The sequence below is a fragment of the Eriocheir sinensis genome, chromosome 37 (assembly GCF_024679095.1).
Source record: "Eriocheir sinensis breed Jianghai 21 chromosome 37, ASM2467909v1, whole genome shotgun sequence".
In the NCBI taxonomy this organism is placed as follows: Eukaryota; Metazoa; Arthropoda; class Malacostraca; order Decapoda; family Varunidae; genus Eriocheir; species Eriocheir sinensis.
This window is the reverse complement of record NC_066545.1, coordinates 8065130-8091570: the sequence shown is the minus strand read 5'-3', so window position 1 is coordinate 8091570 and position 26441 is coordinate 8065130. Positions and strand designations below refer to the sequence as shown.

The 26441-nt window shown below is 45.3% G+C and overlaps 1 protein-coding gene and 1 long non-coding RNA gene across 2 annotated transcripts in view; one reads left to right on the top strand and one right to left on the bottom strand.

The window, feature by feature from the left end:
* LOC127008169 (leucine-rich repeat-containing protein 24-like) overlaps positions 1-11101 on the top strand; it is a 14617-nt gene extending 3516 nt beyond the window's left edge. The window contains exon 2 of the mRNA XM_050879854.1: positions 7023-11101. Coding sequence (XP_050735811.1) covers positions 7341-9383 — 2043 coding nt within the window. The 5' untranslated portion in view covers positions 7023-7340 and the 3' untranslated portion in view covers positions 9384-11101. The remainder of the gene's footprint in view (positions 1-7022) is intronic.
* LOC127008172 (uncharacterized) overlaps positions 1-26441 on the bottom strand; it is a 159627-nt gene that overhangs the window by 72399 nt on the left and 60787 nt on the right. The gene's annotated exons all lie outside the window — the stretch shown is intronic.

The window sequence follows — 26441 nt, the reverse complement described above, 5'->3', positions numbered from 1 at the left end:
CTCCAAGGAAAGCTAAAATAATGACGCATATCCACAAGTAAATAAAAACAGAGATCGAAAGAAATGAGTAGCTAAGAAATTCCTAAACAGAAATAAATTACCGAATATAAGAAAAGATACATAACTAGTGAAAAAAAATATATGACAGTAACCGGATAACTACTAAACAGAGAATTGTCACCGAATAAGAACATAAGAACATAAAAACGTAAGGAGTCTGCAAGAGGCCGGTTGGCCTATACAAGGCAGCTCCTGTACACTCAACCCCACCTTACCTCACCATCCATGGCTTTATCTAACCTCTTCTTGAATGTATCTATGGTATTGGCACCCACAGCATGGCTCCCAAGCCTGTTCCATTCATCTACCACTCTATTGGTGAACCAATTCTTGCCTATGTCTTTGTTGAATCTGAATTTGTCTAACTTAAAACCATTGCCACGCGTCCTACCTGGCATTGAGCCCTAGGATGGAGGTCAGCGCTCACTAGGACTCCTAAGTCTCTCTCACGCCCAGACCTGCTTAGAGGAGTGTCATTTAAGGAGTAATTGTGTAAGGGGTTATTCCTACCTACACTCAAAATGCTACACTTCCTGACATTGAATTCCATCTGCCACTTCCTCGCCCAATCATATAGTCTGTCAAGCTCATCCTGGAGAACGGTAGCGTCCCTGTCTGATTGGATTACTCTACCGATCTTGGCATCATCTGCGAACCTACTGACATCACTACTAATTCCTGTGTCCAAGTCATTGATGTAAATAATAAAAAGCAGAGGACCCAGCACCGACCCTTGTGGGACTCCACTCGTAACACTGCCCCATTCAGATTTTTTACCATTGATTTGCACTCTCTGCTTCCTACCACTAAGCCACGCCCTGATCCAGTTCAAAACTTTCCCATCTACGCCGTGAGCCTGTAATTTTAGTAATAGCCGGTGATGAGGAACTTTGTCGAACGCTTTACTGAAATCTAAATATAATATGTCATAGTTTTCATCTCTGTCAACCGCCTCGATCACTTTAGTGTAGAAGGACAACAGATTAGTAAGGCAAGACCTGCCCTTTGTGAACCCATACTGTGAATCATGAATTAAACTATGCTTCTCTAGATGGTCCCGAATGCTCCCGGCTATAACTGACTCCAACATCTTTCCAACAACTGATGTTAAGAAAAAATATATGAAGATATGAAGAAAAACATAACTCCTCCAAGATAAGTGAAGATAATTAGATATTTCGACAACGGGCCTTCATTTTTTTCTTTGTTTTTGCCCTTTGCTGTAAAAAATTGAAAACAAAGAAATAGAATGTATATAGAAAAGTGCCTGCCAATGGGAAGGAAAATGGACAAACAGCGAGAAAGGGATAAAAGTTGGGCTAATCGAACGTAACATTCCGAAACTATTGACGCAAAGTTCCTGTTTTCTGGCTCATGATTGATTGTGTGATATCCAAAGGCCACCGCACACGAGAACACACACACACACACACACACACACACACACACACACACACACACACACACACACACACACACACACACACACACACACACACACACACACACACACACACACACACACACACACACACAGAAACACACACACACACACACACACACACACACACACACACACACAGAAACACACACACACACACACACACACACACACACACACACACACACACACACACACACACACACACACACACACACACACACACACACACACACACACACACACACACACACACACACACACACACACACACACACACACACACACACACACACACACACACAACGTTGACACTTCGCTAAGATAAATGTACGGAAAAAGAGAGGGGAAAGGGGAATGAAAAATGCGGAATACCCAAAAAATATAAAAAATTCTAAAATATCTAAAAGAAAACGTATAGAAGGAGAATAGAACTAAATTATTTTTGCCTTAATATAAAGTCTCGCATGGAAAGAAAAACAAAACACGAAAAAAAATAAAGAATGTTAAACCAGATAAAAAAAAACTAATTACTCAATCGATCTTGCAGTCTTCAACAAGCCCTCACAGATCCAAACAAAAGAGCCTCGTTCGGTTCGGTCTGATTTCGGTTCCATTCCGTTTGTCGAGTGGTTGGAATCGATCCTGGAACCCCCCAAACGAACCCGTGGGTGAAAAGCTCTTCGATTCCCTAAACAATGACTTTGATCCCTCAGTAAACATTGTTGTCTGTCTGTCTGTCTTACAAGTGTCTGGGGGAAGGTGGGGAAAGCACTGGGGGAAAGGGGAGGGGGCAGCTGGCGTGTGTGTGTGTGTGTGTGTGTGTGTGTGTGTGTGTGTGTGTGTGTGTGTGTGTGTGCAGGCAATTCAGGACATCTCATTATCCTCTCTATTGTTTAGCTCTGTTGTTGAATTCTATCGCCGTCATAATCCTCCTCCTCCACCTCCTCCTCCTCCTCCTCCTCCTCCTCCTCCTAATCCTCCTCATTCTAATCCTCCTGATCCTCATCCTGCTTCTCCTCATCCTCGTTCTTTCTCCTTCTCTTCCTCTTTATTCTCATCCTGTTTTCCTCCTTTTCATTCGCGTTCTCTTTCTCATTTTACTCATTCTTTTTCTACTTCTCCTTCTTCTTTATCTCGTTCTCATAACCTTGCACATCTCTTTTCATTATCAGAATCATCACCACTGACATTACCTTCATAGTTCATCATGCATATTCAACTATTTGGCTTTGTTTCTGTGTGTGTGTGTGTGTGTGTGTGTGTGTGTGTGTGTTTGATAGTCTGTCAATCATACTGTCTGACTGTCAGTTTTTTTGTCTCCCCCCCCCACACACCCCCCCACTCTCTCTCTCTCTCTCTCTCTCTCTCTCTCGCTGAAGGAGGATATAAAAAGGCGGGAGCACAATGGAGGGCCGTCCCCGCGCGGGTCCGGGAAACAAAAACACTCAAACAAGACAAAACCTGTAACACTTTCTCCAATTTCTTTCCGTCTCTCTGTCTTGAGGCTTTACGAGAGAGAGAGAGAGAGAGAGAGAGAGAGAGAGAGAGAGAGAGAGAGAGAGAGAGAGATTGTGTCGCAGGTCTGTATTCTTATCTACGTTTGTATTCTAAGGAGAAACAATTTCCCTGCGGAGGATGGCAGAGAGAGAGAGAGAGAGAGAGAGAGAGAGAGAGAGAGAGAGAGAGAGAGAGAGAGAGAGGGGGGAATTCACAAAGGCAAACACTCAGAAAGTCATGCAATCGCACAGACAGACAGACAAGACAGATAAACACACAGACAGACAGACAGACAGACGGAAAATGTGATAAAACAGATCATAGCTTTGAGTTTATTGCTTTGAATGTAAAAAAGAAAAAATATATATACATGATGAAATGGATGTGTGCGTGTGTGTGTGTGTGTGTGTGTGTGTGTGTGTGTGTGTGTGTGTGTGTGTGTGTGTTGTTATCTATCTATTATTATTATTATTATTATTATTATTATTATTATTATTATTATTTTCATTATTATTATCGTTATTATTACTATTGTCGTTGTTCTAATAGTAGTAGTAGTTGTTGTTGTTAATGGTGGTGGTAGTGTTGTAGATGTTGTTGTTGCCCTTATGTTATTTCTACCCTCATCATCATCACCCTCATCACCACCACCACCATCATCATCATTATCATTCCCTCACCATCCTATTGAGTGTCTGTTGCAGGGCGTGAATCGGACAGGAATTAAATTTATGAACCTTTAGAAAAAAATGTAAAGTGTCAAAAAATGAAAAATGAAATGTATCCTGAGCTCCGATTTTTACGATACATTTTTATTTCCTTTCCGTGCATTTGATTTTCACTCCTTTTTTTACTGACCCGGCGAGGCGGAGATTATGTCAATGTTGTGCGATTACTGTCTTGGGTCCAGGCCTGCCATTACGGCCAACCATTAATGTGTGTGTGGCTGTTTTTATTGTTGATGGTGGTGATGTTGTTGTTGCTGCTGTTGTTGTTATTGTTGTTGTTATTGTTGGTGGTGGTGGTGGAGCAATGAAAACGCAGATGATGGTAAACATACTCAATTAAGTCAGTAAGTGCAATATACATACATAATTAGTTTTAACATCCGCTTCTACTTCCCTTTTGCCTTCTCCTCCAGTCCCTTCTCTTCATGATCTTCAGTACTACAACTACAACTACTACCATAATTCTAGTGCTACTACTACTACTACTACATGAAAACAACAACAAAAAAAAAAACATCACCACTTGTACATCTTCACCACCACCTCTACGACCACAATAACAACAATGACAGTGAGAACCACCACCACTACCACCACCACCACTACCACCACCACCTCCTCCTCCTCCTCCTCATCATCATCACCATCATCATCATCATCATCACCAGCATCATCATCATCAACGATACATCAAAGAACATATTTCGAACTCCAGATCTTCTGCAGTGACTAAAGAAAAAAATCATCGTACACAACACCACCAGAACAGAACGTGAGGGCGAAGCAGACGGTGGTGGTTGGTGCAAGTGGTGGTGAAAGTGGTGGTGATGGGTCGTGAGCATTGCAGTGGTGAGGCAGGCGCGAAGATGACCAGCAAGAGACTGTAATTAAACTTTTGGCGAAGAGTTACGAGTGAGTGTGAAGGTGAGAGAGTTGTGGTGGTGGTGGTGGTGGTGGTTCTGGCTGTGATATGTTGCGACAATTTTTGCTGGTAGTGGTGGTATGTGTTAGTGATGGTTGTGGTGGTTATATTTGGTGATGGGAGAGTTCGGTTGGTGGTGGTGGTATGTGGTAGTCGCACGTGGTAGTAGTAGTTGTGGTGGTGATATGTAATGGAGGTGGTTGTGGTGGTCATATATGTTAATGATGTATGGCAGTAGTGATGGTTGTAGTGATGGTGGCGGTATGTGGTGAAGGTATATGGTGGAGATGGTTTATAGAGGTGGTGGTGGTGGTTGTTGTGATGTTAATGGTGATGATAGTTGTGGTGTTCGTGCTATTGATGGTGCGGTGATTTATGAATGATGAGGCTGCTGCGCTAATTGGGTGAGTGATAGTGACGCAGTGAGGCTGGCAGCGGGGGCGGCCCATGGTGACTTTTCCCCATACACGAAAATACCTTGAAAGTTGCCATAAAACACGCTCGGGAGAAGAGAAAAGTATCAGCAAAAGGCGTCCAAAAGCAGGCAGAGAATTCATTGAAAAGTTACAACAAGGGAGAGAGCCAATCTAACTTCTATGTTGATGTGACATTTACCTCTTCGGGGAAACTAGTTGTAGGAAAAAAAGAACAGGCCGGAATGAAAGGCAGACTAAACCATCTTTCTTTAGCATGTGGTATAAATGATGATTACTCTGTCTCTGTGTCTGTCTGTCTGTCTCTATCTGTCTCTTTCGTTCTCGTTGTTGTTTTTCTTTTTCTTTTCTATTTCTTTTTTCTTTTTTTTCTCTTTCTTTCTTACCTTCACTCTTTCTTTCATTTTCTTCTCTCCATCTCCCCTTCTCCCTCTCTCTCTCTCTCCAGAAGGACACTTGTTTCTATTACTGCTTTCCTTGTATTACTAACGCACGCAAAGTTAGTATTGGTTTCTCGCTCGCTCGTGACCTGTATACTCTGCCTACGTTGAGGAAGTATTCAGAGCCAGTTATTTCTACCATCATCATCATCATCATCATCATCATCATCATCATTATTCAAACCCTCAGCGTCCTGTTTGGTGCCTGTGTTAGTGTGTGCTTGCAACATACTACAACTTGTAACTTTTTAGTAGTCTTTTCTGTTAACCTTTTCCGCCCTTGAGTTGCTTCCTCCGGTGTAATATAACAAAACAGTTTTTCATAGAGTACAGTATGTGATGGAGAGGAGACTGAGTAGTATATATCAGCTTGTAACAGACTAGACCTTGATACATATTAGCGGTCTCTTCTGTTAATCTTTGTGGACCTTGAGCTGCTTCCTTTACTGCAAAAAAAAAAGGACGAACAGCAGCCTTTTATAGAGTAGAGTTTATAATGAAGAAGAGCTCAACTAGTTTGCGCCAGACTAAGACATATACACTTCAGCTTAAAACAGACTAAAGCTTGTAATGGACGACTACAAGGAAGGCTTAACCTCTGAGGGCGAGTTGCTTTGCTGGCTGATGGACACGCACTCTTCGTTTTGCTTACTCTCCTCCTCACTCTCCTAGACAGCGATCGTACTTTATGATCAGTCTGCTTTCCCGGGGACTCCACCAACTACTGAGGACGTTGCTTACTCTCTACTGTTTGCTTTCCTCTCCCGCTTATCCCTTCTGAGCGCACCTGTTTACCTTCCTCCCTTGTCAGCCCCCAATTGAACATTTTAAATATTTACTCCCATTACCTTCTTTTTCTCGTCCTCCGCTTAATTCAAGAGCAGCTACACAGAGACTATTTTTATTTTTTTATTTAACCGTCTATTGAACACACGGAATCATGACGACTTAATTTTCGTCTCTACTTACGTTGCCAACGACTGAAAACATTTAATCTTTCTTGGCTTTTTTTTTCCATCTCTCTCTCTCTCTCTCTCTCTCTCTCTCTCTCTCTCTCTCTCTCTCTCTCTCTCTCTCAGGTACAACTAGTCTTTTTTACTTCCTTTCTTTTACTTTTCCGGAGGGTCACCAGTGCCGTGTGTCAGGGGGCGCCGCGCCTTGGTGCTGCAGCAAGTGTGACGGGAATGTATTATGGTACACACACACACACACACTCTCTCTCTCTCTCTCTCTCTCTCTCTCACACACACACACACACACACACACACACACGTCAGCCAGGTTCCCAAGCTGTGTAGTATTTGCCGGCCCCTCGAAGCCGCCCCTTTGTTTTGATGTCCCTCCCGTCTTTAGCCTCTCCACCACTCCTTTGGGTGTCCGGCGGACCACCCACTCCTGAGGGCGGTCCGCACTGCCCACTTCACAGATTCGGCCTAAATGTGAAATACTAATTGAATCTGCATGCAAAGCACTCATACGCCACATGTTCCATTCCAGGCTCGCCCGGACGTCCGCTCCCACTGCCAAAAAAACACGAATCCACCCGCGCCGCCGGTGGGGCTCACGGCTTGGCTGCGGCAGACGGCGGCCGCCACCCAGGTGAGTGGATCGCTGCGGCCACATACTGCTCTACCTGGGCTGAGGTGATGTGAGGGGCGCGGGCCTCCGCCAGGCGGGGCCGTGATGACCAGTGGCCAGCACTAGCCTGGACCAGCGTTTGAGGACGACAGCGACGCTGAGGCTGAGGCGCGGCGGAGGCTTGTGGGATGCAGGAGGTGGGCTCGGGGCGGCCTGAGCCAGAGTGACTCCTCAGCCATGCGTCCCCCGGGCCCGCTGCTGCTGCTGCTGGCCGCCGCCGCCACCAGCGCCGGCGACGAATGTCCGCATATCTGCACCTGCAAATGGAAGCAAGGGAAGCAGACAGCTGAGTGTCGCCAAAAGAATCTACACACGCTACCCCCTAAAATACCCCCGGCGATGCAGGTGCTCGACCTCTCCATGAACATCATCCAGCGGCTGCCGCGTCGAGCCTTTGCCAAGGAAGGGCTGACGAACCTGCAGAGAATCTTTCTGAGGAGGTGCGAGCTGGTGCAGATCGACAACGATGCTCTCCTCGAGTTGACCAACTTGGTGGAGCTGGACCTAAGTGAGAACCGTTTGCGAAGCATCCCCAGCCTCATCTTCCGCCACACACCTGAGCTACGAGAATTGTTGCTGCGCAAAAACTCCATCCAGATGATTCCCGTGGACGCTTTTGACAACCTGGCTTCCCTCAGGACACTTGACCTCTCCCACTGCTACATCAGCAGCATCGCCGCCCGCGCCTTCGAGCCCCTCAGATTGCTGGAAAAACTAAAGCTGGCCTTCAACCGTCTGACGGAGCTGAGGCCGCGTCTGGTGGACAGCCTAAGTAATCTGCACGAGCTGACGGTACACAACAACCCCTGGAACTGTGACTGCCGCCTCAGGAAGCTGCGGAAGTGGCTGGTGGAGAAGAACGTGCCCTACGAGGTGTCTCCTGTGTGCGCTGAGCCCAAGCGTATTCAGAACAGAACCTTCGATGAGATGGGCGAGCAGGAGTTTGCGTGCATCCCGGAAATACTGCCCAACGTGAGCGATATCGTGCGCGGGGCAGCGGGCGGAAATGCGACGGCGTGGTGCCCGGTGGGGGGGTTGCCCACGCCGCAGGTGACTTGGTTCGTGCGTGATGTTGTGGTGCACAACGAGTCCCTTCTCGGTGACAAAGGCCCGCGAGTCTTCATCATCAACATTGCGCGGCGGGAGAGAGGGAGCCTCCTGCTGCTGGCAGGCGTACGGGTTGAGGACTCCGGCACCACTATCCGCTGCGACGCAACTAACGCCGCCGGCACCGCCTCTGCGTCCTTCCAGCTGCTGGTGACGCCCGGCTCCTCCCTCGCGTTCTCCATTGACAAGGTCGTGGCCGTATCCTCGGTGGTGGCACTGGTGGTGTTTGTGATAGTGGTGGTGGTGACCGTCCTGGAGCGCCGCCGCCGTGCCAGCAGTGCCGTGCCCGTCAAGACCGTCACCGTCACCGTCAACGGGGCCACGGAGACACGGCTCACCAACCTGCCCTACACACCCTCGGCCTTCGTGGGCGGCTCGGTGGTGTACACCAAGGACAACCCCAACTTGCTGTGCGAGGGGGACCAGTCTTCTGAAGGCGAGGCGGCAGACTGCTGCACCACGGACGAGGAGAGTCAGCACTCCATGTGCAGCGCCGGGCCACGACTCGGGGGTCACAGCCGCAGCCTGGATGGCGACAAGGCTGCTCTGGGCTGTCCCTTCGACGCTGTGTGGGAACCGGAGCGCGTGCAGGCCATGCTGGACTCCGCGGCACCCGAAAACGTAATGCACTCCTCGCTGCACGAACCGCTGGCGCCAAGCTGTAACGCCATGGTGCAGCAGCGGTTGTTGTCCTCCTCGCAGCGACACCTCAACCACCGGCTGTCCTACCTGCCGGACTTCGCGCCAGACTACTCGGCGATGTACTCCTTCAGCCAGGTTGGGCCCGGCCAGACCTTCCCTACACCCATCCCACACTACGGCACCATCCCACGCTCTGTCAAGGTGAGATCATGCGCCCCCGGGGTCATCCCCGGGGACGGCACGCCCCCCATGAACCACCAAACGCGGGCGTGGAACTACGGGTCCGGGAACGTCACTCTGTCGTCGCAAGAGCGGCGGGGCAGCGGCACCTTGCTGTTCTCTGCCCCCGCACCGACGCCCACCAGTGCCTGTCTGCCGCCGCAGCCCCTCCACGGCCACGGCAACAAACTGAACCGCATCACCGCGCGAGACTCCCCGGACGAAGGCTACCAGGAAGGGGCAGACGTCTAGCAGCGCGCCCCCTCACGCCTCGGCCGCAAGGCTGAGGCCAAGGGGGCTACGCCCTGAACAGCGCCGACGGTGCTGAGGGGCAGCAGCAGCAGCAGCAGCACACAAGGGCGTGAGGGGCCGCGGCTGGCCGGACGAGGGCCCAGGGCGCGGCTCGTCGTGGGTCAAGAGCTTCCAGAGGATCCAATGGCACCGTTGGTGGTGCCCTTGTACATAACGAGTCGATGTTTACAGGTAACCTGATACTCGCGGCCTTATAGTCGCGTAGCCTGGTATTCACTCCCTTCCCCGGCGTGACGTCACAGTGATCGAGACACTTTTTATTATGTCTTACAATTATAATCAACATTAACGGTACATTATACAGTATTTATGTGGATGTTACCTCCAGGCGACACTTTCACCGGTGAGTGTGCGAAGGGCTGTGCCGAGGAGCACTCCGCCCCTCCTATTCCACACTCCCTTCCCATTCCCCTACCTCCCCTTCCTTTCCCTTCCCTTCATTGTCTTCTGATGCATCTCTTCACTCTCTCTCTCTCTCTCTCTCTCTCTCTCTCTCTCTCTCTCTCTCACCCCAGGACGCGTCAGGGTGTCCAGGTCGGCTCCCTGACCGTCACAGCCTTAGCTCTCTCTCGTTTGGATGGGCTCGGCGCATCACACTCAGTCACTCAGTAGCGCGGAACGGTGTGCTAGGCCTCAAGCGATGTGTGGGTGGACAGTGTTGTTAGTTGCACACACACACACACACACACACACACACACACACACACACACACACACACACACACACACACACACATCAACAAAGCAGGAGACACAGTATAAGTAGGCTAGGTAAGCGGGGATGGGGAAAGTTTCGATTTTATTATACATCATGTCATTCCTTCGTGTCCTCTTTCTCCTCCTCCTCCTCCTACCCCTCCTCCACCTCCATCTTCTCCTTCTCCTTCTCCTCCTCCTCCTCCTCCTCCTCCTCTTCTTGTCTGGAGGGATCATTACGCCATCCTTCTGTTAACACCTGTTTTCTCTCTCTCTCTCTCTCTCTCTCTCTCTCTCTCTCTCTCTCTCTCCTATAAATGCATTTCCTTTCACTTTTATTCAGTTTGTTTGTTTGTTTTCTTTTTCTTGTTCTTGTTCTTTTGGGAGAAGTGGCTTGTCCTCCTCCTCCTCCTCCTCCTCCTCTAATGTTTCCTTCTCTTTCTCTACCGACTCCTCTCTTTCTTTCTACTCTTCCTTCTCCACCTCTTCTTTTCTTGCATTTCTCCTTGTTATTGTTTTTTTTCTTATTCTTCTTCGTTCCTCCTATTCCTCCTCCTCTTCCTCCTCCTCCTCCTCCTCCCGCTAAGGTGTCTGTGCCCCTCCTCACAGGTAATTAAAGGTGAAGGGCCCTCCACACCCCTTACCGGGAGGGCGAGAGTGAGTGCGAGCGAGAGTGGGAAAGTGGCGTTATAAGAGAGAGAGAGAGAGAGAGAGAGAGAGAGAGAGAGAGAGAGAGAGAGAGAGAGAGAGAGAGAGAGAGAGAGAGAGAGAGAGAGAGAGAGAGAGAGAGAGAGAGAGAATGATAGAAAGAAAAAAAAGTAAGAAAAAGAAAGAACGAGAAAGAAGAAAAGACAGGAAAAAGTGATAGAAAGAAAGAAAAAAGAAGAGAGAGAGAGAGAGAGAGAGAGAGAGAGAGAGAGAGAGAGAGAGAGAGAGAGAGAGAGAGAGAGAGGCAAATATAATACGTACATGTAGAAGCTGCAAATGATGCGGCACATTGCAGGGAAAACGTGTGTGCGTGTGTGTGTGTGTGTGTGTGTGTGTGTGTGTGTGTGTGTGTGTGTGTGTGTGTGTGTACAGGAAATAAATGAGAAGCCGTCGCAAAAAGAAAAATCAAAAAATAGTAATGATAATAATAATGATAATGATAATAATAATGATAATGATAATAATAATAATATAAAAATGAAATGATAATGAGGACCTTAAGAAAGATAAGAGATATACCACTAAAAAAAAAAAACGTTACTCAAACAACCTCTAACAAAAACAAAAAACTATTAAAACAAAGGAAGTTATAATAAAAGAAGAACTAACAAAGATCAGAACCGCGTCAATATTACGAAAAAAAACGAAGTAATTTTTCACCTCGTCTTTTAATTATATATAATTGATGATTCATGGAAGCGGCGAAGCGAAATGAACTCAATTGTGTGCTTAAAAATAAGAGGACTTTTTTTTCTCTCTATTCTTTCCGCGGAGTCTTTGCATCAAACTGCGTGATGAAAAAATAACTTAAAGTATAAAATTATATTCATTCTTTACAGTCGAGTTTTTTTCTTGGCTTCTTTTTTGCCCAATATAAGTAGAAATTCGGCAGTCTATGTGTGTGTGTGAGAGAGAGAGAGAGAGAACTTACTAGGGAACACCTCATTATCTCATTGTAATCGATCAGGAGAGGCTTCCCTTTCTCTCTCTCTCTTAGACTGCCGAATTTCTATCATATTTTTTTTTTACCACCACTAATATCAACTACTACTACTACAACTACTACTACTACTACTACTATACTACTATGACTACTACTACTACTGCTACTACTACTTCTACGACTACTACGACTACTACTACTACTACTACTACTACTTTTTCCCCCAAATTCTTTCCCTCGTTTCTTACCTCACTTCTTTCTACTCTTTTGCCTTCCTTATCTCCCTCTCCCTCTCCTGCTCCCCTCCCTCCCTCCCTCAGCCCCTCCTCCTCTCCCTGCTCCGGCTCTTCCTTCCCTTTCATCCTCTCACACCCCTCCTTCCGTCCTTCCCTCCCTCTCCCCTCCTTCGCTCCTCCCACCTTCTCTTCTATAACGCCCTAATTTACACTCCACTTTCCCATTTTCTTCCTAAAAAATGAGAACCTGCATCCCACTATCTTCATTTTTTCCTCCTCCGCCTCCTCCTCCTCCTCCTCCTTCTTCTTTCTCCTCTTCCTCCAGTTCCTCTTCTTCCGCCTCTTCCTCCTCCGGCACCAATTTCTTTTTTCCGCGTTTTATCACTTCCTCCAATTCTTTTCTTCTATGTTTTCTCACTTTTTATCCTTCTTCCCTCCTCCTCCTCCTCTTCTTCCTCCTCCTCCGCCTCTTCCTCCTCCACCTCCTCCTCCTCCTCCCACTAAGCCTGCGATCAATCTCCTCCCGATCGAACCACCACGCACACACGTACATACGCACACAAGTACACACACACACACACACACACACACACACACACACACTAACTTATATAACGGATGAAGTGATGGTGCATCTCTCTCTCTCTCTCTCTCTCTCTCATCTATCTCCTTTCTTACTCTCAATTTTCACATATTAATCACCCTCGTTAAATTCATCCTCCTTCCTTCCTTCCCTTCTCCTCTTCTTCGATTCTTCCTTCCTGCTCCACACTTTTCTCCTTCGTTCCTTCCTCCTCCTCCTCCTCCTCCTCCTTCTCCTCGCTCCTCATTGGTTATCGCGAAGAATATCTAATAATGTCAAAATTTACTGTAAAGATAAGGAAAACACTTTTGAGGGACACGCAGATAGGAAAACACAATAGAGAGAGAGAGAGAGAGAGAGAGAGAGAGAGAGAGAGAGAGAGAGAGAGAATATTAAACCAGAATGAAGGCAAAGGCATTAGATGTGAAAGTATTAGAGGGAGGAAAAAAATAAGAGCATATACGGAACAAAGAAGAGAAGGAAGAGGAAGGAGAACTGTGTGAGGAAGAATGAAAAGCAGGAAAATGATAAATAAGGAAGGAGGGAAATAATGAAGAAGGGGAAGGAGAAGAGGAGAGGAAAGAGAAAGAAAGAGGAAGAGCGCAAATGAACTAAGGGAAATAGAGAGAGGAAACAGTGAGAGAAAATTATTTAAAATATACTGAGAAAGAAGAAATTGTGATATTCTCTCTCTCTCTCTCTCTCTCTCTCTCTCTCTCTCTCTCTCTCTCTCTCTCTCTCTCTCAACATAATTCATGCGCGAAAGAAGATTATTTAAGAGTAAAAAAAATTAAAATCTTATGAGGAAAAGGAACGAAAACAAGGAAAGAGGAAAAAATACGAAGTTTAAAAAGAGTGGTCGAGAGAGAGAGAGAGAGAGAGAGAGAGAGAGAGAGAGAGAGAGAGAGAGAGAGAGAGAGAGAGACGCGAAAGAGCCCGAAAGGAGGAAAATAGAATAACGAGGAGAGTGACATTCAGTGATAAACCGAGGGAGAAGGGAAAGTGATAATGGAGGAGGGAAAAGATGAAGCAAAGGCGAGAGTGAAAGAAAATGAAACGAGAGTGAAACGAAGGACGGAGAAGCCAAGAAGCAGTGCCGTGGAAACAATGGAAAGAAAAACAAGAGAACGAAGATGTGAAAAGAAAGAAAATGAGAAGAGAAAAAACAAACGAGCATAGAAACAAGGGGCAAGCAATAAGAATAATTAAAAGAATGAAAATAACTGAGGGAAGAAAAAGAGAACACAAAGACGCGAAGGGAAAAAAATGAGAAAACAAACCAAGCAGGAAAAGAAACAAGAAAGAAACACGGAATGAGAGTGAATGAAAGGGGAAAAGGAGAAAATGAAAAAAACGGAGGAAAAAGAAGTAAAGCAAGAAGGAGGAGAGAAAAATAATGAAAGGAAACGCGTGCGAGGGCAGGAAGAGAGGTGGGGGGGGGGGAGGAGGAGGAGGAGGAGGAGGAGGAGGAACGGACAAAAAAAATAACATGCTTTGCTACGAATATTGTGAACTGCGAGACATTCCACCTCTTTATTCTTTTTTTTTATTCTTTGTTGTATTTCTTCCTTACGATATTCACACACACACACACACACACACACACACACACACACACACACACCTCCTCCACCCCCCTAAAAACACACAAGCAGGTTAGGTAACAGAGGCATGCAGTTTGTATGTTCGTTTGTTGTTGGTCGGTTTGTTTGTCTTGTTTACGTGCGAGAAAAACACGGAGACGGTATTATAGGCTTTAAGGTCACGTTGTATTCCTTTAACAGAGAAAAATGTTGCTTGTAAATAACCTATAATCAAATACAGGAGTAAAGGATTGTTACGCTAAAAATATGCAAGCTAGCGAGAGAGAGAGAGAGAGCGTGAGAAAGGGAGGATACGAGAAACACACACACACACACACACACACACACACACACACACACACACACACACACACAGATAGAGACACAGACAGAAAGGCAGACACAAACAGACATACAAACAAGCACACATACGTAATACATTAGCTACAGAGTTGTGTATAATAAAGAGTTGGGTCATAAAAATACTCATAACAAGAATCATGACAATTTCAACAAATACATCACTACATTTATATTCGACAGACAACCTAACAAACATAATGGCTGACTGATTGCTGTTGTTTGAATGTGTGAGATTGACGTTTTATGGCTGACTGTGTGGCTGACTAACTGTGCTGACTGGATGTATGACTGACTATATGGTTGACTGGCTGTATGGCTGACTGAATGCATGGCTGACTGACTGAATGGCTGACTGACTGTATGGCTGACTATGAGACTGGCTGATTGTGTGGCTGACTGGATGTGTGGCAGACTGTATGGATGACTAACTGGCTGTATGACTGACTGAAGGGATGGATGACTGGCTGTATGGTTGGTTAACTGTATGGCTGACTAGCTGAATGACTAAGTGGATGCATGGATGACTGACTGAACGGCTGACTGACTGCATGGCTGACTAACTGTATTTCTGACTGACTGAATGGCTGACTTACTATATGGCTGACTGAGTGTATGGCTAACTGACTGAATGGCTGACTGACTGTATGGCTGACTGACTGAATGGCTGACTGACTGAATGGCTGACTGACTGAATGGCTGACTGACTGTATGGCTGACTGACTGTATGGCTGACTGACTGAATGGCTGACTGACTGAATGGCTGACTAACTGTATGGCTGACTGACTGTATGACTGACTGACTGAATGGCTGACTGACTGAATGGCTGACTGACTGTATGGCTGACTGACTGTATGACTGACTGACTGAATGGCTGACTGACTGAATGGCTGACTGACTGAATGGCTGACTGACTGTATGGCTGACTGACTGAATGGCTGACTGACTGAATGGCTGACTGACTGAATGGCTGACTTACTATATGGCTGACTGAGTGAATGGCTGACTGACTGTATGGCTAACTGACTGAATGGCTGACTGACTGTATGGCTGACTGACTGTATGGCTGACTGACTGTATGGCTGACTGACTGAATGGCTGACTGACTGTATGGCTGACTAACTGTATGGCTGACTGACTGTATGGCTGACTGACTGTATGGCTGACTGACTGAATGGCTGACTGACTGTATGGCTGACTAACTGTATGGCTGACTGACTGTATGGCTGACTGACTGTATGGCTGACTGACTGAATGGCTGACTGACTGTATGGCTGACTGACTGTATGGCTGACTGACTGAATGGCTGACTGACTGAATGGCTGACTAACTGTATGGCTGACTGACTGTATGGCTGACTGACTGAATGCCTGACTGACTGAATGGCTGACTGACTGTATGGCTGACTGACTGTATGGCTGACTGAGTGAATGGCTGACTGACTGTATGGCTAACTGACTGAATGGCTGTGTGACTGAATGGCTGACTAACTGTGTGTGTGTGTATGGCTGACTGACTGAATGGCTGACTGACTGAATGGCTGACTAACTGTATGGCTGACTGACTGTATGGCCGACTATTTATATTGCTGACTGGCTGTGTGGCTGGCTGGCGCGTTCATCAAAAGGTATACAGAAAGAACAGGTAGGCTAGGTAATAAGAGGCAGGTAGGACAGTTCGTAAGAGCACTACAGGTGGTAACGTACATCCTTAAGACTCTCTCTACCATAGCTTCATCTCGCTTGCTACTTTCCTATAACGTGTAAAGAATATATTTTTAATAAACATTACATTGTACCTTTTTCATATTTTCTTTCTCCTTTTCAGGGCGTGGGGAATGTTGTGTAGTGTGTGTGTGTGTGTGTGTGTGTGTGTGTGTGTGTGTGTGTGTGTGTGTGTGTGTGTGTGTAGAGAGAGAGAGAGAGAGAGAGAGAGAGAGAGAGAGAGAGAGAGAGAGAGAGAGAGAGAGAGAGAGAGAGAGAGAGAGAGAGAGAGAGAGAGAGAGAGAGAGAGAGAGAGAGAGAGAGAGAGAGAGAGAGAGAGACGAATGAGATGAAAGTGGAAATGATTAAATAAGTGTGAGAAATGAGGGATAATGAATGGAAAAAAAAAAAAGAGGACGATGAGGCAAAGTAAAGAGAATGGGAAACGGTAAGGCAAAGTAAGAGAAAGAGAAAGGTAAGGAAAAGGAAGGAAGAGGAAACAGAAAAAGAGAAAAAAGATAAGACGTAGACAAAAAAAAGAAAATTAAATCCCCAGAAAGAAACAGGAAAAAAGAGGAAAACGAGAGGAGGCAACGAAAGAGGAAGAGGAGGAAAAGGAGGAGGAGGAGGAGGAAAATTAGGTAGAAGGAGTGTTACGGGTCCAGTTACACACACACACACACACACACACACACACACACACACACACACACACGTACACACACACGCACAAACAAGGTAATCAGGCTTGAGCTCCTTGATCTCATGGACTTGGAAGAGAAAACGAGATACTAGAAGAGAAAACGAGAAAATGAGAGAAAATGGGACACGGAAAGAAAACGAAAAGTAAGGAGAGAAAAAAGCAGAGAACAAGACAAAGGGAAAATCAACGAAAGAAAATACGGAAAAGATGAGAAAAAGTGGGATGGAAGTAAATAATAGGACAAATACAAAGAAAACGGGAAGAAAATAGATTGAGGTACACGAAAAGAAAACTGGAAAATAAGAGAAAACGGTGAGAAGTGAATATGAAAACAGAGAAAATGTAAAGTGGAGCGGGAGTAGGAGACGAAAAAGGAAAATTGAGAGAAAATGGAAATCAGGGTGGGAAATGCAGTACTGGAGAGAGAGAGAGAGAGAGAGAGAGAGAGAGAGAGAGAGAGAGAGAGAGAGAGAGAGAGAGAGAGAGAGAGGAATCTAACCAATAAGGCAAAAATGAAGAAAACATTGAGTACGAAACAAAACAAAAAAATGGTTTCACAGACAAAAAAAAACATGCACATCAACAATAAAAACAGATGGAAACAATACCCAAGAATTATAAGAAGTAATGCCTACAAAAACAACGAGCAAACAAGAGAAAAGAACCACAAATAATCACGGGCCATATTTCAATAAAGCAAATTTCACTCTCAACGTAGAAGTCCATTAACATTAAGCAGACACGTGAAGGTAAGTATTGTGTGTGTGTGTGTGGGTGTGTGACTGATGTTTGTTGCTATTTGCAGTGAACCCAAAGGACTGTAGTGGTGTTGCTGCTATTGTTGTTGTCGGTGGTGGTGGTGGTGGTGGTGGTGATGGTGGTGGTGGTGGTGTTAGTAGTGGTGGTGGTGATGGTGGTGGTGGTGGTTGTGGTGTTAGTGGTGGCATATCAAAAAGACGTAGAGAAGTATGAAAGCTTTATAAAAATATATTGCGACAAGGCACACACCTACAACGTACGGAAAGGTTTATACGTATGCGTGTATGTTTTGTACTCTACATATATGAAAATATCCACATTTACAAATAAAAAACAATAATAATCAAAATAAAAAGCAATAATAATAATAGTAATAATGATAGTGATAATAATGATCATGATAATAATAATAATAATAATAATAATAATAATAATAATAATAATAATAATAATAATAATAATAATAATAAAGTAATAATAATGCAGGGGAAGAAAGGAAAGACGAAACTGTTCGGTAATACACCCCACAAAACACCCGTGTTCCCTCTGACCTCCAATTTGTCGATAATGATGATGATGATGATGAAAATAATAATATTACTACTACTACTACTGCTACTACTACTACTACTACTACTAATAATAATAATAATAATAATAATAATAATAATAATAATAATAATAATAATAATAAATAAAATAAACAATATAAATAATAACAATAATCCTGCGCTTCAAGGACAAAGAAACGTGTGCGAACGAGCGAACACACACACACACACACACACACACACACACACACACACACACACACAACGTGAACGAACACGAAATGAAGCAGACACAACACAATGCAACATGTCACTGCCAAAACTCGAGAGAAACACACACACACACACACACACACACACACACACATGCGCGCGTGCGTAGTCTCTCTCTCTCTCTGCTGGACTCGGAAAAATTTGATAAAATTTTTCGAATTTTCAACTCTTTCCAAAAAATATTATCAAATTTTGTTACGACCAAGAGAGAGAGAGAGAGAGAGAGAGAGAGAGAGAGAGAGAGAGAGAGAGAGACTGACTAAAACAGTAAAACACAAACAGCTCAACAGACAAAGTAATCTCTCTCTCTCTCTCTCGCCGCGTCTGCCTGTCTCATCCGTAAATCTGCGGAAAGTATTTTAATCCGTGGAACTTGGAGGAAGAGGAAAAAAAATAGTTTGCCCTCCATTAGTGAAATATTAAAAAAAGGAAGAAAATAATTAAAGTTGTGTGCGTGTGCGTGACGGAAGCAGGTGAGGCGGGAGTAATCTGGCGCACCTGTCCGTCCTCCCTCACCTGGCTGGCCTCACCTTGCTTGTCTTCATTCTCACCAGAACCACAATACACATGTCCCCCCCTTACTCCCCTAATTCCCTCCCTTTCTCTCTGTCTGTCTCCCCTTATACACACACACACACACACACACACACACACACACACACACACACACTCTCCCATCTATCTTCCTTCTCCCCTTCCCCTCACTCACTTCCTCTCTCCTTCTCTCCCTCCCTCCCCTACCCCCCCCCCACACACACACACACACTCGCCTATCTATCTTCCTTCTCCCCTTCCCCTCACTCACTTCCTCCCTCTCACCCTCCCTCCCTCCCCTACCAACACTTGCTTATCTCCCCTCTCCCCTTCATCCCTCCCCCCCCACCCCCACTCCCCCTTCTTTCCCTCCTAGACTCCACCCCTCCTCCCACCTCATGTATCTACTTCCCCTCTCTCTCCTCTCCTTACTCCCTTCCCCTCTCCCCTCTCTCTATCCCTCAATGCACGGTTTTTCTTTCCTCTCCAGACATCTATCTCCCCTCTCCCCTTTCTCTCTCTCACTCTCTCTCACACACACCTGTTATCTATCCCCTCTCCCCCTTTGCTTCCTCCCCCTTTAACATGTTTCTCTCTAGTCCTATCTCTCTCTCTCTCCCCCTTCTCTCCAGCCCTCCCCTCTCCCTCACACACCCGTTTCCCCTCTCTCCCTCTCTTTAATCCCTCTCCCTCGCACACACCTGTCGATTCTTACTCCCTCTTCCCTCAGATCATCCCCGTAGACACACACACACACACACACACACACGAGCAAGCACACGCGTTTCCTTTCTCTCGCCCTCCTCTGTCTCCCTTCCCTACTCTCTCCCCCTATCCCCTACTCCCTACCCCTCTCCGCCCCATACCTGTCCACACCTTCACACACCTGCTCCATAATTAAGGGCTCACCTCCGCCGGAACGCCATAATTACATCGTCGCGCACGTGTGTTTTTGTTTTCTGTTATGTTTTACCTGTTTTTTTTTTTTCATATCCCAATTATAAATACGGAAGTTTACCGAAAGTTTCACCGTTCCAACTTTTTTTGAGCTGCATTTTTTGTTGAAAGTTGAGGTAGAAGTTGTGGTAGTTGCTGTGGTGGTAGTAGTAGTAGAAAGAGTTGTTGTCGTAGTAGTAGTAGTAGTAGTAGTAGTAGTAGTAGTAGTAGTGGTAGAAGTAGTGGTAGTGGTAGTGGTAGTGGTAGTAGCAGTAGTAGTGGTAGCAGCAGTGGTAGCGGTAGTAGTAGTGGTAGTGGTAGTAGTAGTAGTAGTAGTAGTAGTAGTGGTGGTGGTAGTGGTATAGACTGTGGTAATGGTAGTAGTAATAGCAGATAAAGGTAGTGGTGGGAGTAGTAGTGGTAATGGTAATAGTAGTAGCACTGTGGTAGTGGTGGTAGTTGCAACAGCAGTATTAGGGAGAAAAAAATCATCGTAAAGCTTTGCCCTTCACACAAAGCTTCACAAAAAGAGAGAAAATGAAATTACGAGATCCAACAACCAGACAACAACGCGAAGAATATTCCGTTTTATCCTTCTTTTCACCGAATCGCTTTTCTCTTTTGAAGCGCTACCGTATCGTCCCTTTCTGTCTGTCTGTCTGTGTCTGTCTATCTGTCTGTCTGTCTGAGTCTGTCTATCTGTGTCTGTTTCTCCCTCTCTTTTTTTTCCTTCCCCTTCTTGTATGTGTTCTTCCTCTATATTCCTTCACTACATTTTTTTTCCTACTTTATTATTAATTTTTCTTCCTTCACTGAACATAAGGAGTCTGCAATAGGCCATTATACCTATACAAGGCAGCTCTTGTAAACCTAACCCATCCTAATCTCATTATCCACGAATATATCTAACCTTATATACCTAACTTATTTAACCTGATTAGAGATAACACCACCATCATTACCGTGCTAAGTTAAGACGGAGTGAAAGGAATCCTGAGAAATCGAGCAGACACCACAATAAAGGAGAAAATCAGAGACGCGCCTAACCTCACCATCTATGAACTTATCTAACCTAACATAACCTAATTTAACCCGATAGAAGATTACACCACCATCGTTTCTGTGCTATGTTAAGACATAATGAAAGAAAACCTGAGGAACCCAATAGCAACAAGAATAAAAAAGAGAATCAGAGACACGCCTAACCTCACTATCTATGAAGTTATCTAACCTAACTTAACCTGACAGAAGATTACACCACCATCGTTTCTCTGCTAAGTTAAGACAGAATGAGACAGCCTGAGAAATCGAACAGACATCACAGTAAAGGAGAGAATGAGAAACGAGCCTAACCTCACTATCTATGAAGTTATCTAACCTAATATAACCTAATTTAACCTGATAGAAGATTACGCCACTATCATTACCGTGCTAAGTTAAGGCAGAGTAAAAGGAAGACTGAGAAATCGAACAGACATCACAGTAAAAAGGAGAGAATCAGAAACGAGTCTAACCTCACGATCTATGAACTTATCTAACCTAATATAATCTAAATTAACCGGATAGAAGTTTACACCGCCATCGTTTCTGTGCTAAGTTAAGACAGAATGAAAGAAAACCTGAGGAACCCAACAGGAACAAGATTAAAAGAGGGAATCAGAGACGGGCCTAACCTCTCTATCTGTGAACTTATCTAACCTTATATAACCTACTTTAACCTGATAGAAGATTACACCACCATCGTTTCTGTGCTAAGTTAAGACAGAATGAAAGAAAACCTGAGGAACCCAATAGAAACAAGAATAAAAGAGAGAATCAGAGACGGGGCCTGTAGAGTAAGTGGGTAAAGTTTCAGCAAGAGGCTCTTTCTTTCTCCCGGTCTCCTCGGTACAACGACCGCGGCGAGGACCCGGAACAACAGATCAGCGGGAGTCGCGAGCGTGGAAGGATTGAAGGAAGGTAAGTGGCGGGGAGAAGGAGAATACTGGATAAGGTAAGGAGTAGGGGGGAGGAAAAAGAGAAAGGGAAGGGAAGGGCAGGAGTGGAAAAGATGAGAATGAGTAGGAAGAAAATGGAGAAAAGGAAGAAGATGAAAAGTAAAAGGGTAAGACTTGATGAGTGAGGTAAAGTCGTGGAAAAAAAAGCAGAAAAGATGAAAAGAGAAGAGGGGAGGCAGAGGAAAGAGAGAAAGGAAAGGAAAGGGTAGGAGTGGAAAAGATGAGAAGGAGTAGGAAGAAAAAGGGGAAAAGGAAGAAGAGAAGGAGAAAAGTAAAAGGCTAAGACTTGAAGAGTGAGGTAAAGTCGTAGAAAGCAAAAAAGCGGAAAAGATGAAAAGAGGGGAGGCAGAGGAAAAAGAGAAAGGAAAGGGAAGGGCAGGAGTGGAAAAGATGAGGAGTAGGAAGAAAAAGGGGAAAAGGAAGAAGAGAAGGAGAAAAGTAAAAAGGTAAGACTTGAAGAATGAGGAAAAGTCGTAGAAAGCAAAAAAACAGAAAAGATGAAATGAGAGGAGGCAGAGGCAGAGGAAAAAGAGAAAGGAAAGGGTAGAAATGGAAAATGAGAAGGACCAGGAATAGGCAGAAAAAAGGAATAAAGGAAGAAGAGAAGGAAAAGGGTAAGAATCGAAGCAGTCGAAGAAAGAAAAAAAAGTAAAAGAGGAAAAAGGAGGAAGGGGGGAGGCAGAGGAGAAACAGGAAGCGGAGGAGAAATAGACGAAGGCAGAGAAGGAATAGGAGGAGAAAAAGGAATAGAAAGAAAAAAAAAAGAGAAGGTAAGTTTCCTTTCTATAAAACACGCACACACACACACACACACACACACACACACACACACACACACACACACACACACACACACGTCATTTGGAGGGGTTGTCCGAAGACCTTTGATCCTAAAGAAAAAAGATTCTAGAAAACAAAATCTTGAATCGTCCAAGATCATGATTTTTATGCTAACAAGTCACGTCCTCTCTCCCTTTGTCTGTCCGCCTGTCTCCCCGCCCCACCCCCCACCCCCCTCTCTCTCTCTCTCTCTCTCTCTCTCTCTCATTAGGTTAGGATTCACTCACCCATACACGCTCTTCCTGCCTCCCTCTCTCTCTGACAGCGATACAAAGAAACGAAGATATAAACAGACATACTTATGCGCAGGAAGAGAGAGAGAGAGAGAGAGAGAGAGAGAGAGAGAGAGAGAGAGAGAGAGAGAGAGAGAGAGAGAGAGAGAGAGAGAGAGAGAGAGAGAGAGAGAGAGCAAACTAAAGCCCAGACCATGCACAAGATGACGTCACGATCTGTTTGCGTTGTCATATTAAAGTCAACAAACAAACAAACGAACAAACGCGGAGAAACAGCACCACGACTCGACTGACCGAAGCAGTGGCTGGCGGGGGATCGAACCGAGGACCAGATGAACCAACCAGCCAGCAAACCAACCAACATCAGCAACAATGACAACAACAATGGATCTGAATATATGTTTTTTCACTGATTTTTTACTTTTTTCTTGATATATTTTTTCTACTTTCATTATTTGTCTTTGAATATGAAATTGTCTTCGTGGGAAAAATTAGTAATAGAAATAGAACCAAATGAGGCAGCAACAACAAAAAATCAGACAACAACAACAACCACAACAACAACAACAACAACAACAACAACAACAACAACAGCAACAACAACAACAACAACAACAGCATCAGCAAAACATCAAAACAACAACAACAATTGATCTAAACATTTTCTCACTAGTACGTTACATAGTTTTTTATTTATCTTTTTTTTTTTACTCATTATTACTACTTTTTTTTTATTTAATTATACTCGTAGGGAAAGAAATAAAGTTATGTTTAGGTGAAGTAAAGAGTAAAAGAAAAAAAGAGAACAAATGCAACAGAATATACGACTCGTTGAGAGAGAGAGAGAGAGAGAGAGAGAGAGAGAGAGAGAGAGAGAGAGAGAGAGAGAGAGAGAGAGAGAGAGAGAGAGAGAGAGAGAGAGAGAGAGAGAGAGAGAGAGAGAGAGAGAGAGAAAGAGAAAGAATTTGCATGAACTCACACAGCTGATTACGCCCCACCCCAAAACGTGGCCTGTTATTTGTTTCGTTATTTTCCCTGGTCTCACACACACACACACACACACACACACACACACACACACACACACACACACACACACACACACACACACACACACATACACACACACACATCTGCACACATATGTGAGAGTTTATGTGGGGTCAAATTTTGTCACATCCTCCATCCTCTCTCTTTTTCTCCTTCTCTTTCTCTCTGATACACACACACACACACACACACACACACACACACACACACACACACACACACACACACTAGGAAGAACGACGAATAAATGCAAATGTAGCGATAAAATCTAAAATCGACTTCATGCGTGGTTGTGCGTGTGTGTGTGTGTGTGTGTGTGTGTGTGTGTGTGTGTGTGTTTAAAATAGTGTCGAATATCGGAAAGAAGGGGAAGGAAAAAATGTGTTGGAAATGAATAAGACAAAAAAACGAAAGAGGAGGAAGAGAAGTAGGTTGAGAAAACAAAGGCCGAGAAAATAAAATAAAAATAATTAGGCTGGCGTTAATTAAACCCAAACAGGGAGAGAAAAAAAAAGTCAAGCTATATGCGGCAAAAGAAAAATGGCGAAAATTAATAAAAAGACAAAAATAAAAATCCTAAAACCTACTTCTAGTGTGATTGCCTTTTTTTTTATGGCGATTGTGGTGGTGTTGCTGGCGATAGTACTGGTGGTGTTAGTAGTGGTAGTAGTAGTAGTGTTGCCAATCAAAGTGAGAGGGGAGAGGACAACCCTCAAGATATTGGGTCACTAAGGAATGAAATCTCCATAAACAGAGAAGGAAAGCAGAGAGACGCTCTGAGTGACCTAGTGAGAGAGCTCCCAGGGGACACAGGGAGGAGGGCAGATGTTGCACAGGAAGTGGGCGCTTCGAACTGGCTAGCCACACTACCTGTCAGGGCAAAGGGCTTCAACTTAGACAAGGAAGAATTTACTGATGCCCTTGCCCTCAGGTGTGGCTGGCCAGTGGATGGGCTCCCAAACATGTGTGACTGTGGCTCGCCCTTCAACCAAGATCATGCCATGGCATGCAAGGGGGGAGGTTTCGTCTGCATGAGACATGATGGAGTGAGAGACGTGGCAGCTCAGATGCTGAAAAAAGTCTGCCACGACGTGACTGTGGAGCCCATGCTGCTCCCTTTGCAGGGCGAACGCCTCGCCAGACGCGCCGCTGGTGTTTCGAGCGAAGCACGAGTGGATGTTGGCGCCAGAGGGTTTTGGACTCGTGGACGGGGGGCATATTTTGACATGGGGATCGTTGGTCCCATGGCCCATTGCCACAGAGACCTGACCCTTGATGCAGCCCACGGAGGAGGCGAGCAGGAGAAGAGCAGAGCATATGAAGAAAGAATACAGAGTGTGGACCGGGGCTCCTTCACCCCGGTAGTATTCACGACGGCGGGAGGGATGGGACCAAGGGCGCAGAGCTTCTACGCAAGACTCGCCGAAACACTGGCGGATAAGAAACAACAGCCAAGAAGCAGTGTGGTCGCCTGGATGAGATACAGGCTGTCCTTCTCCCTCCTGAGGTCAGCCTTGGTCTGCCTGAGAGGAACCAGGTCACCTGCACCCGGAACCACCCGCATTGCTGACCTGGACTTTGAGGCGACGGTGGTTGATGGTCGTATCAACCACAAGCTCTGTTAGCTTAAAAATAAAATGTTTAGTAAAGTTTGTAATATTAAATAAAGATGGTTGTCGGCCACAGTCATTGGCGGGGTGGGGCCAATGAATTGCTTTGTGAAAGGATGTGAGAGAATATACCCCTCACAACGCAACTCTAATAGATGGAGGCCCGTAGTAGTAAAAAAAAAAAAAAAAAAAGAATAGTAGTAGTAGTAGTAGTAGTAGTAGTAGTAGTAGTAGTAGTGGTGGTGGTGGTGGTAGGAGGGTGGTAGCAGTGTTGGGGTTGTTGTTGGTAGCGGTGGTTGTAGTTGTCGCAGTAGTAGCAGTGGTGGTGGTGATGGCGGTGGTGGTAATAGTGGTGGTGGTGGTGGTGGTGGTGGTGATGATGGTGGTAGTGGTATTTGGGGTGGTGATGATGGTGGTAGTGGTAGTTGTGGTGGTGTTGATAGCAATAGTTGTATTAGTTTTCGTAGTAGTATGAGTAGCGATAGTAATGGTAGTCTTGGTAATAGTGGTTATGATAGTTGTGGTAATAGTGGTAGTGACAGTGGTGGTGGTGTTAGTGGTGGTGATTGCAGTGGTGGTGGTGGTGGTGGTGGTGGTGGCGGTGGCATTAGTGGTAGTGGTAGTGGTGGTGGTGGCGGTAGTGGTAGTGGTGGTGGTGGTGGCGGTGGTAGTGGTGGTGGTAGTGGTGGTGGTGGTGGT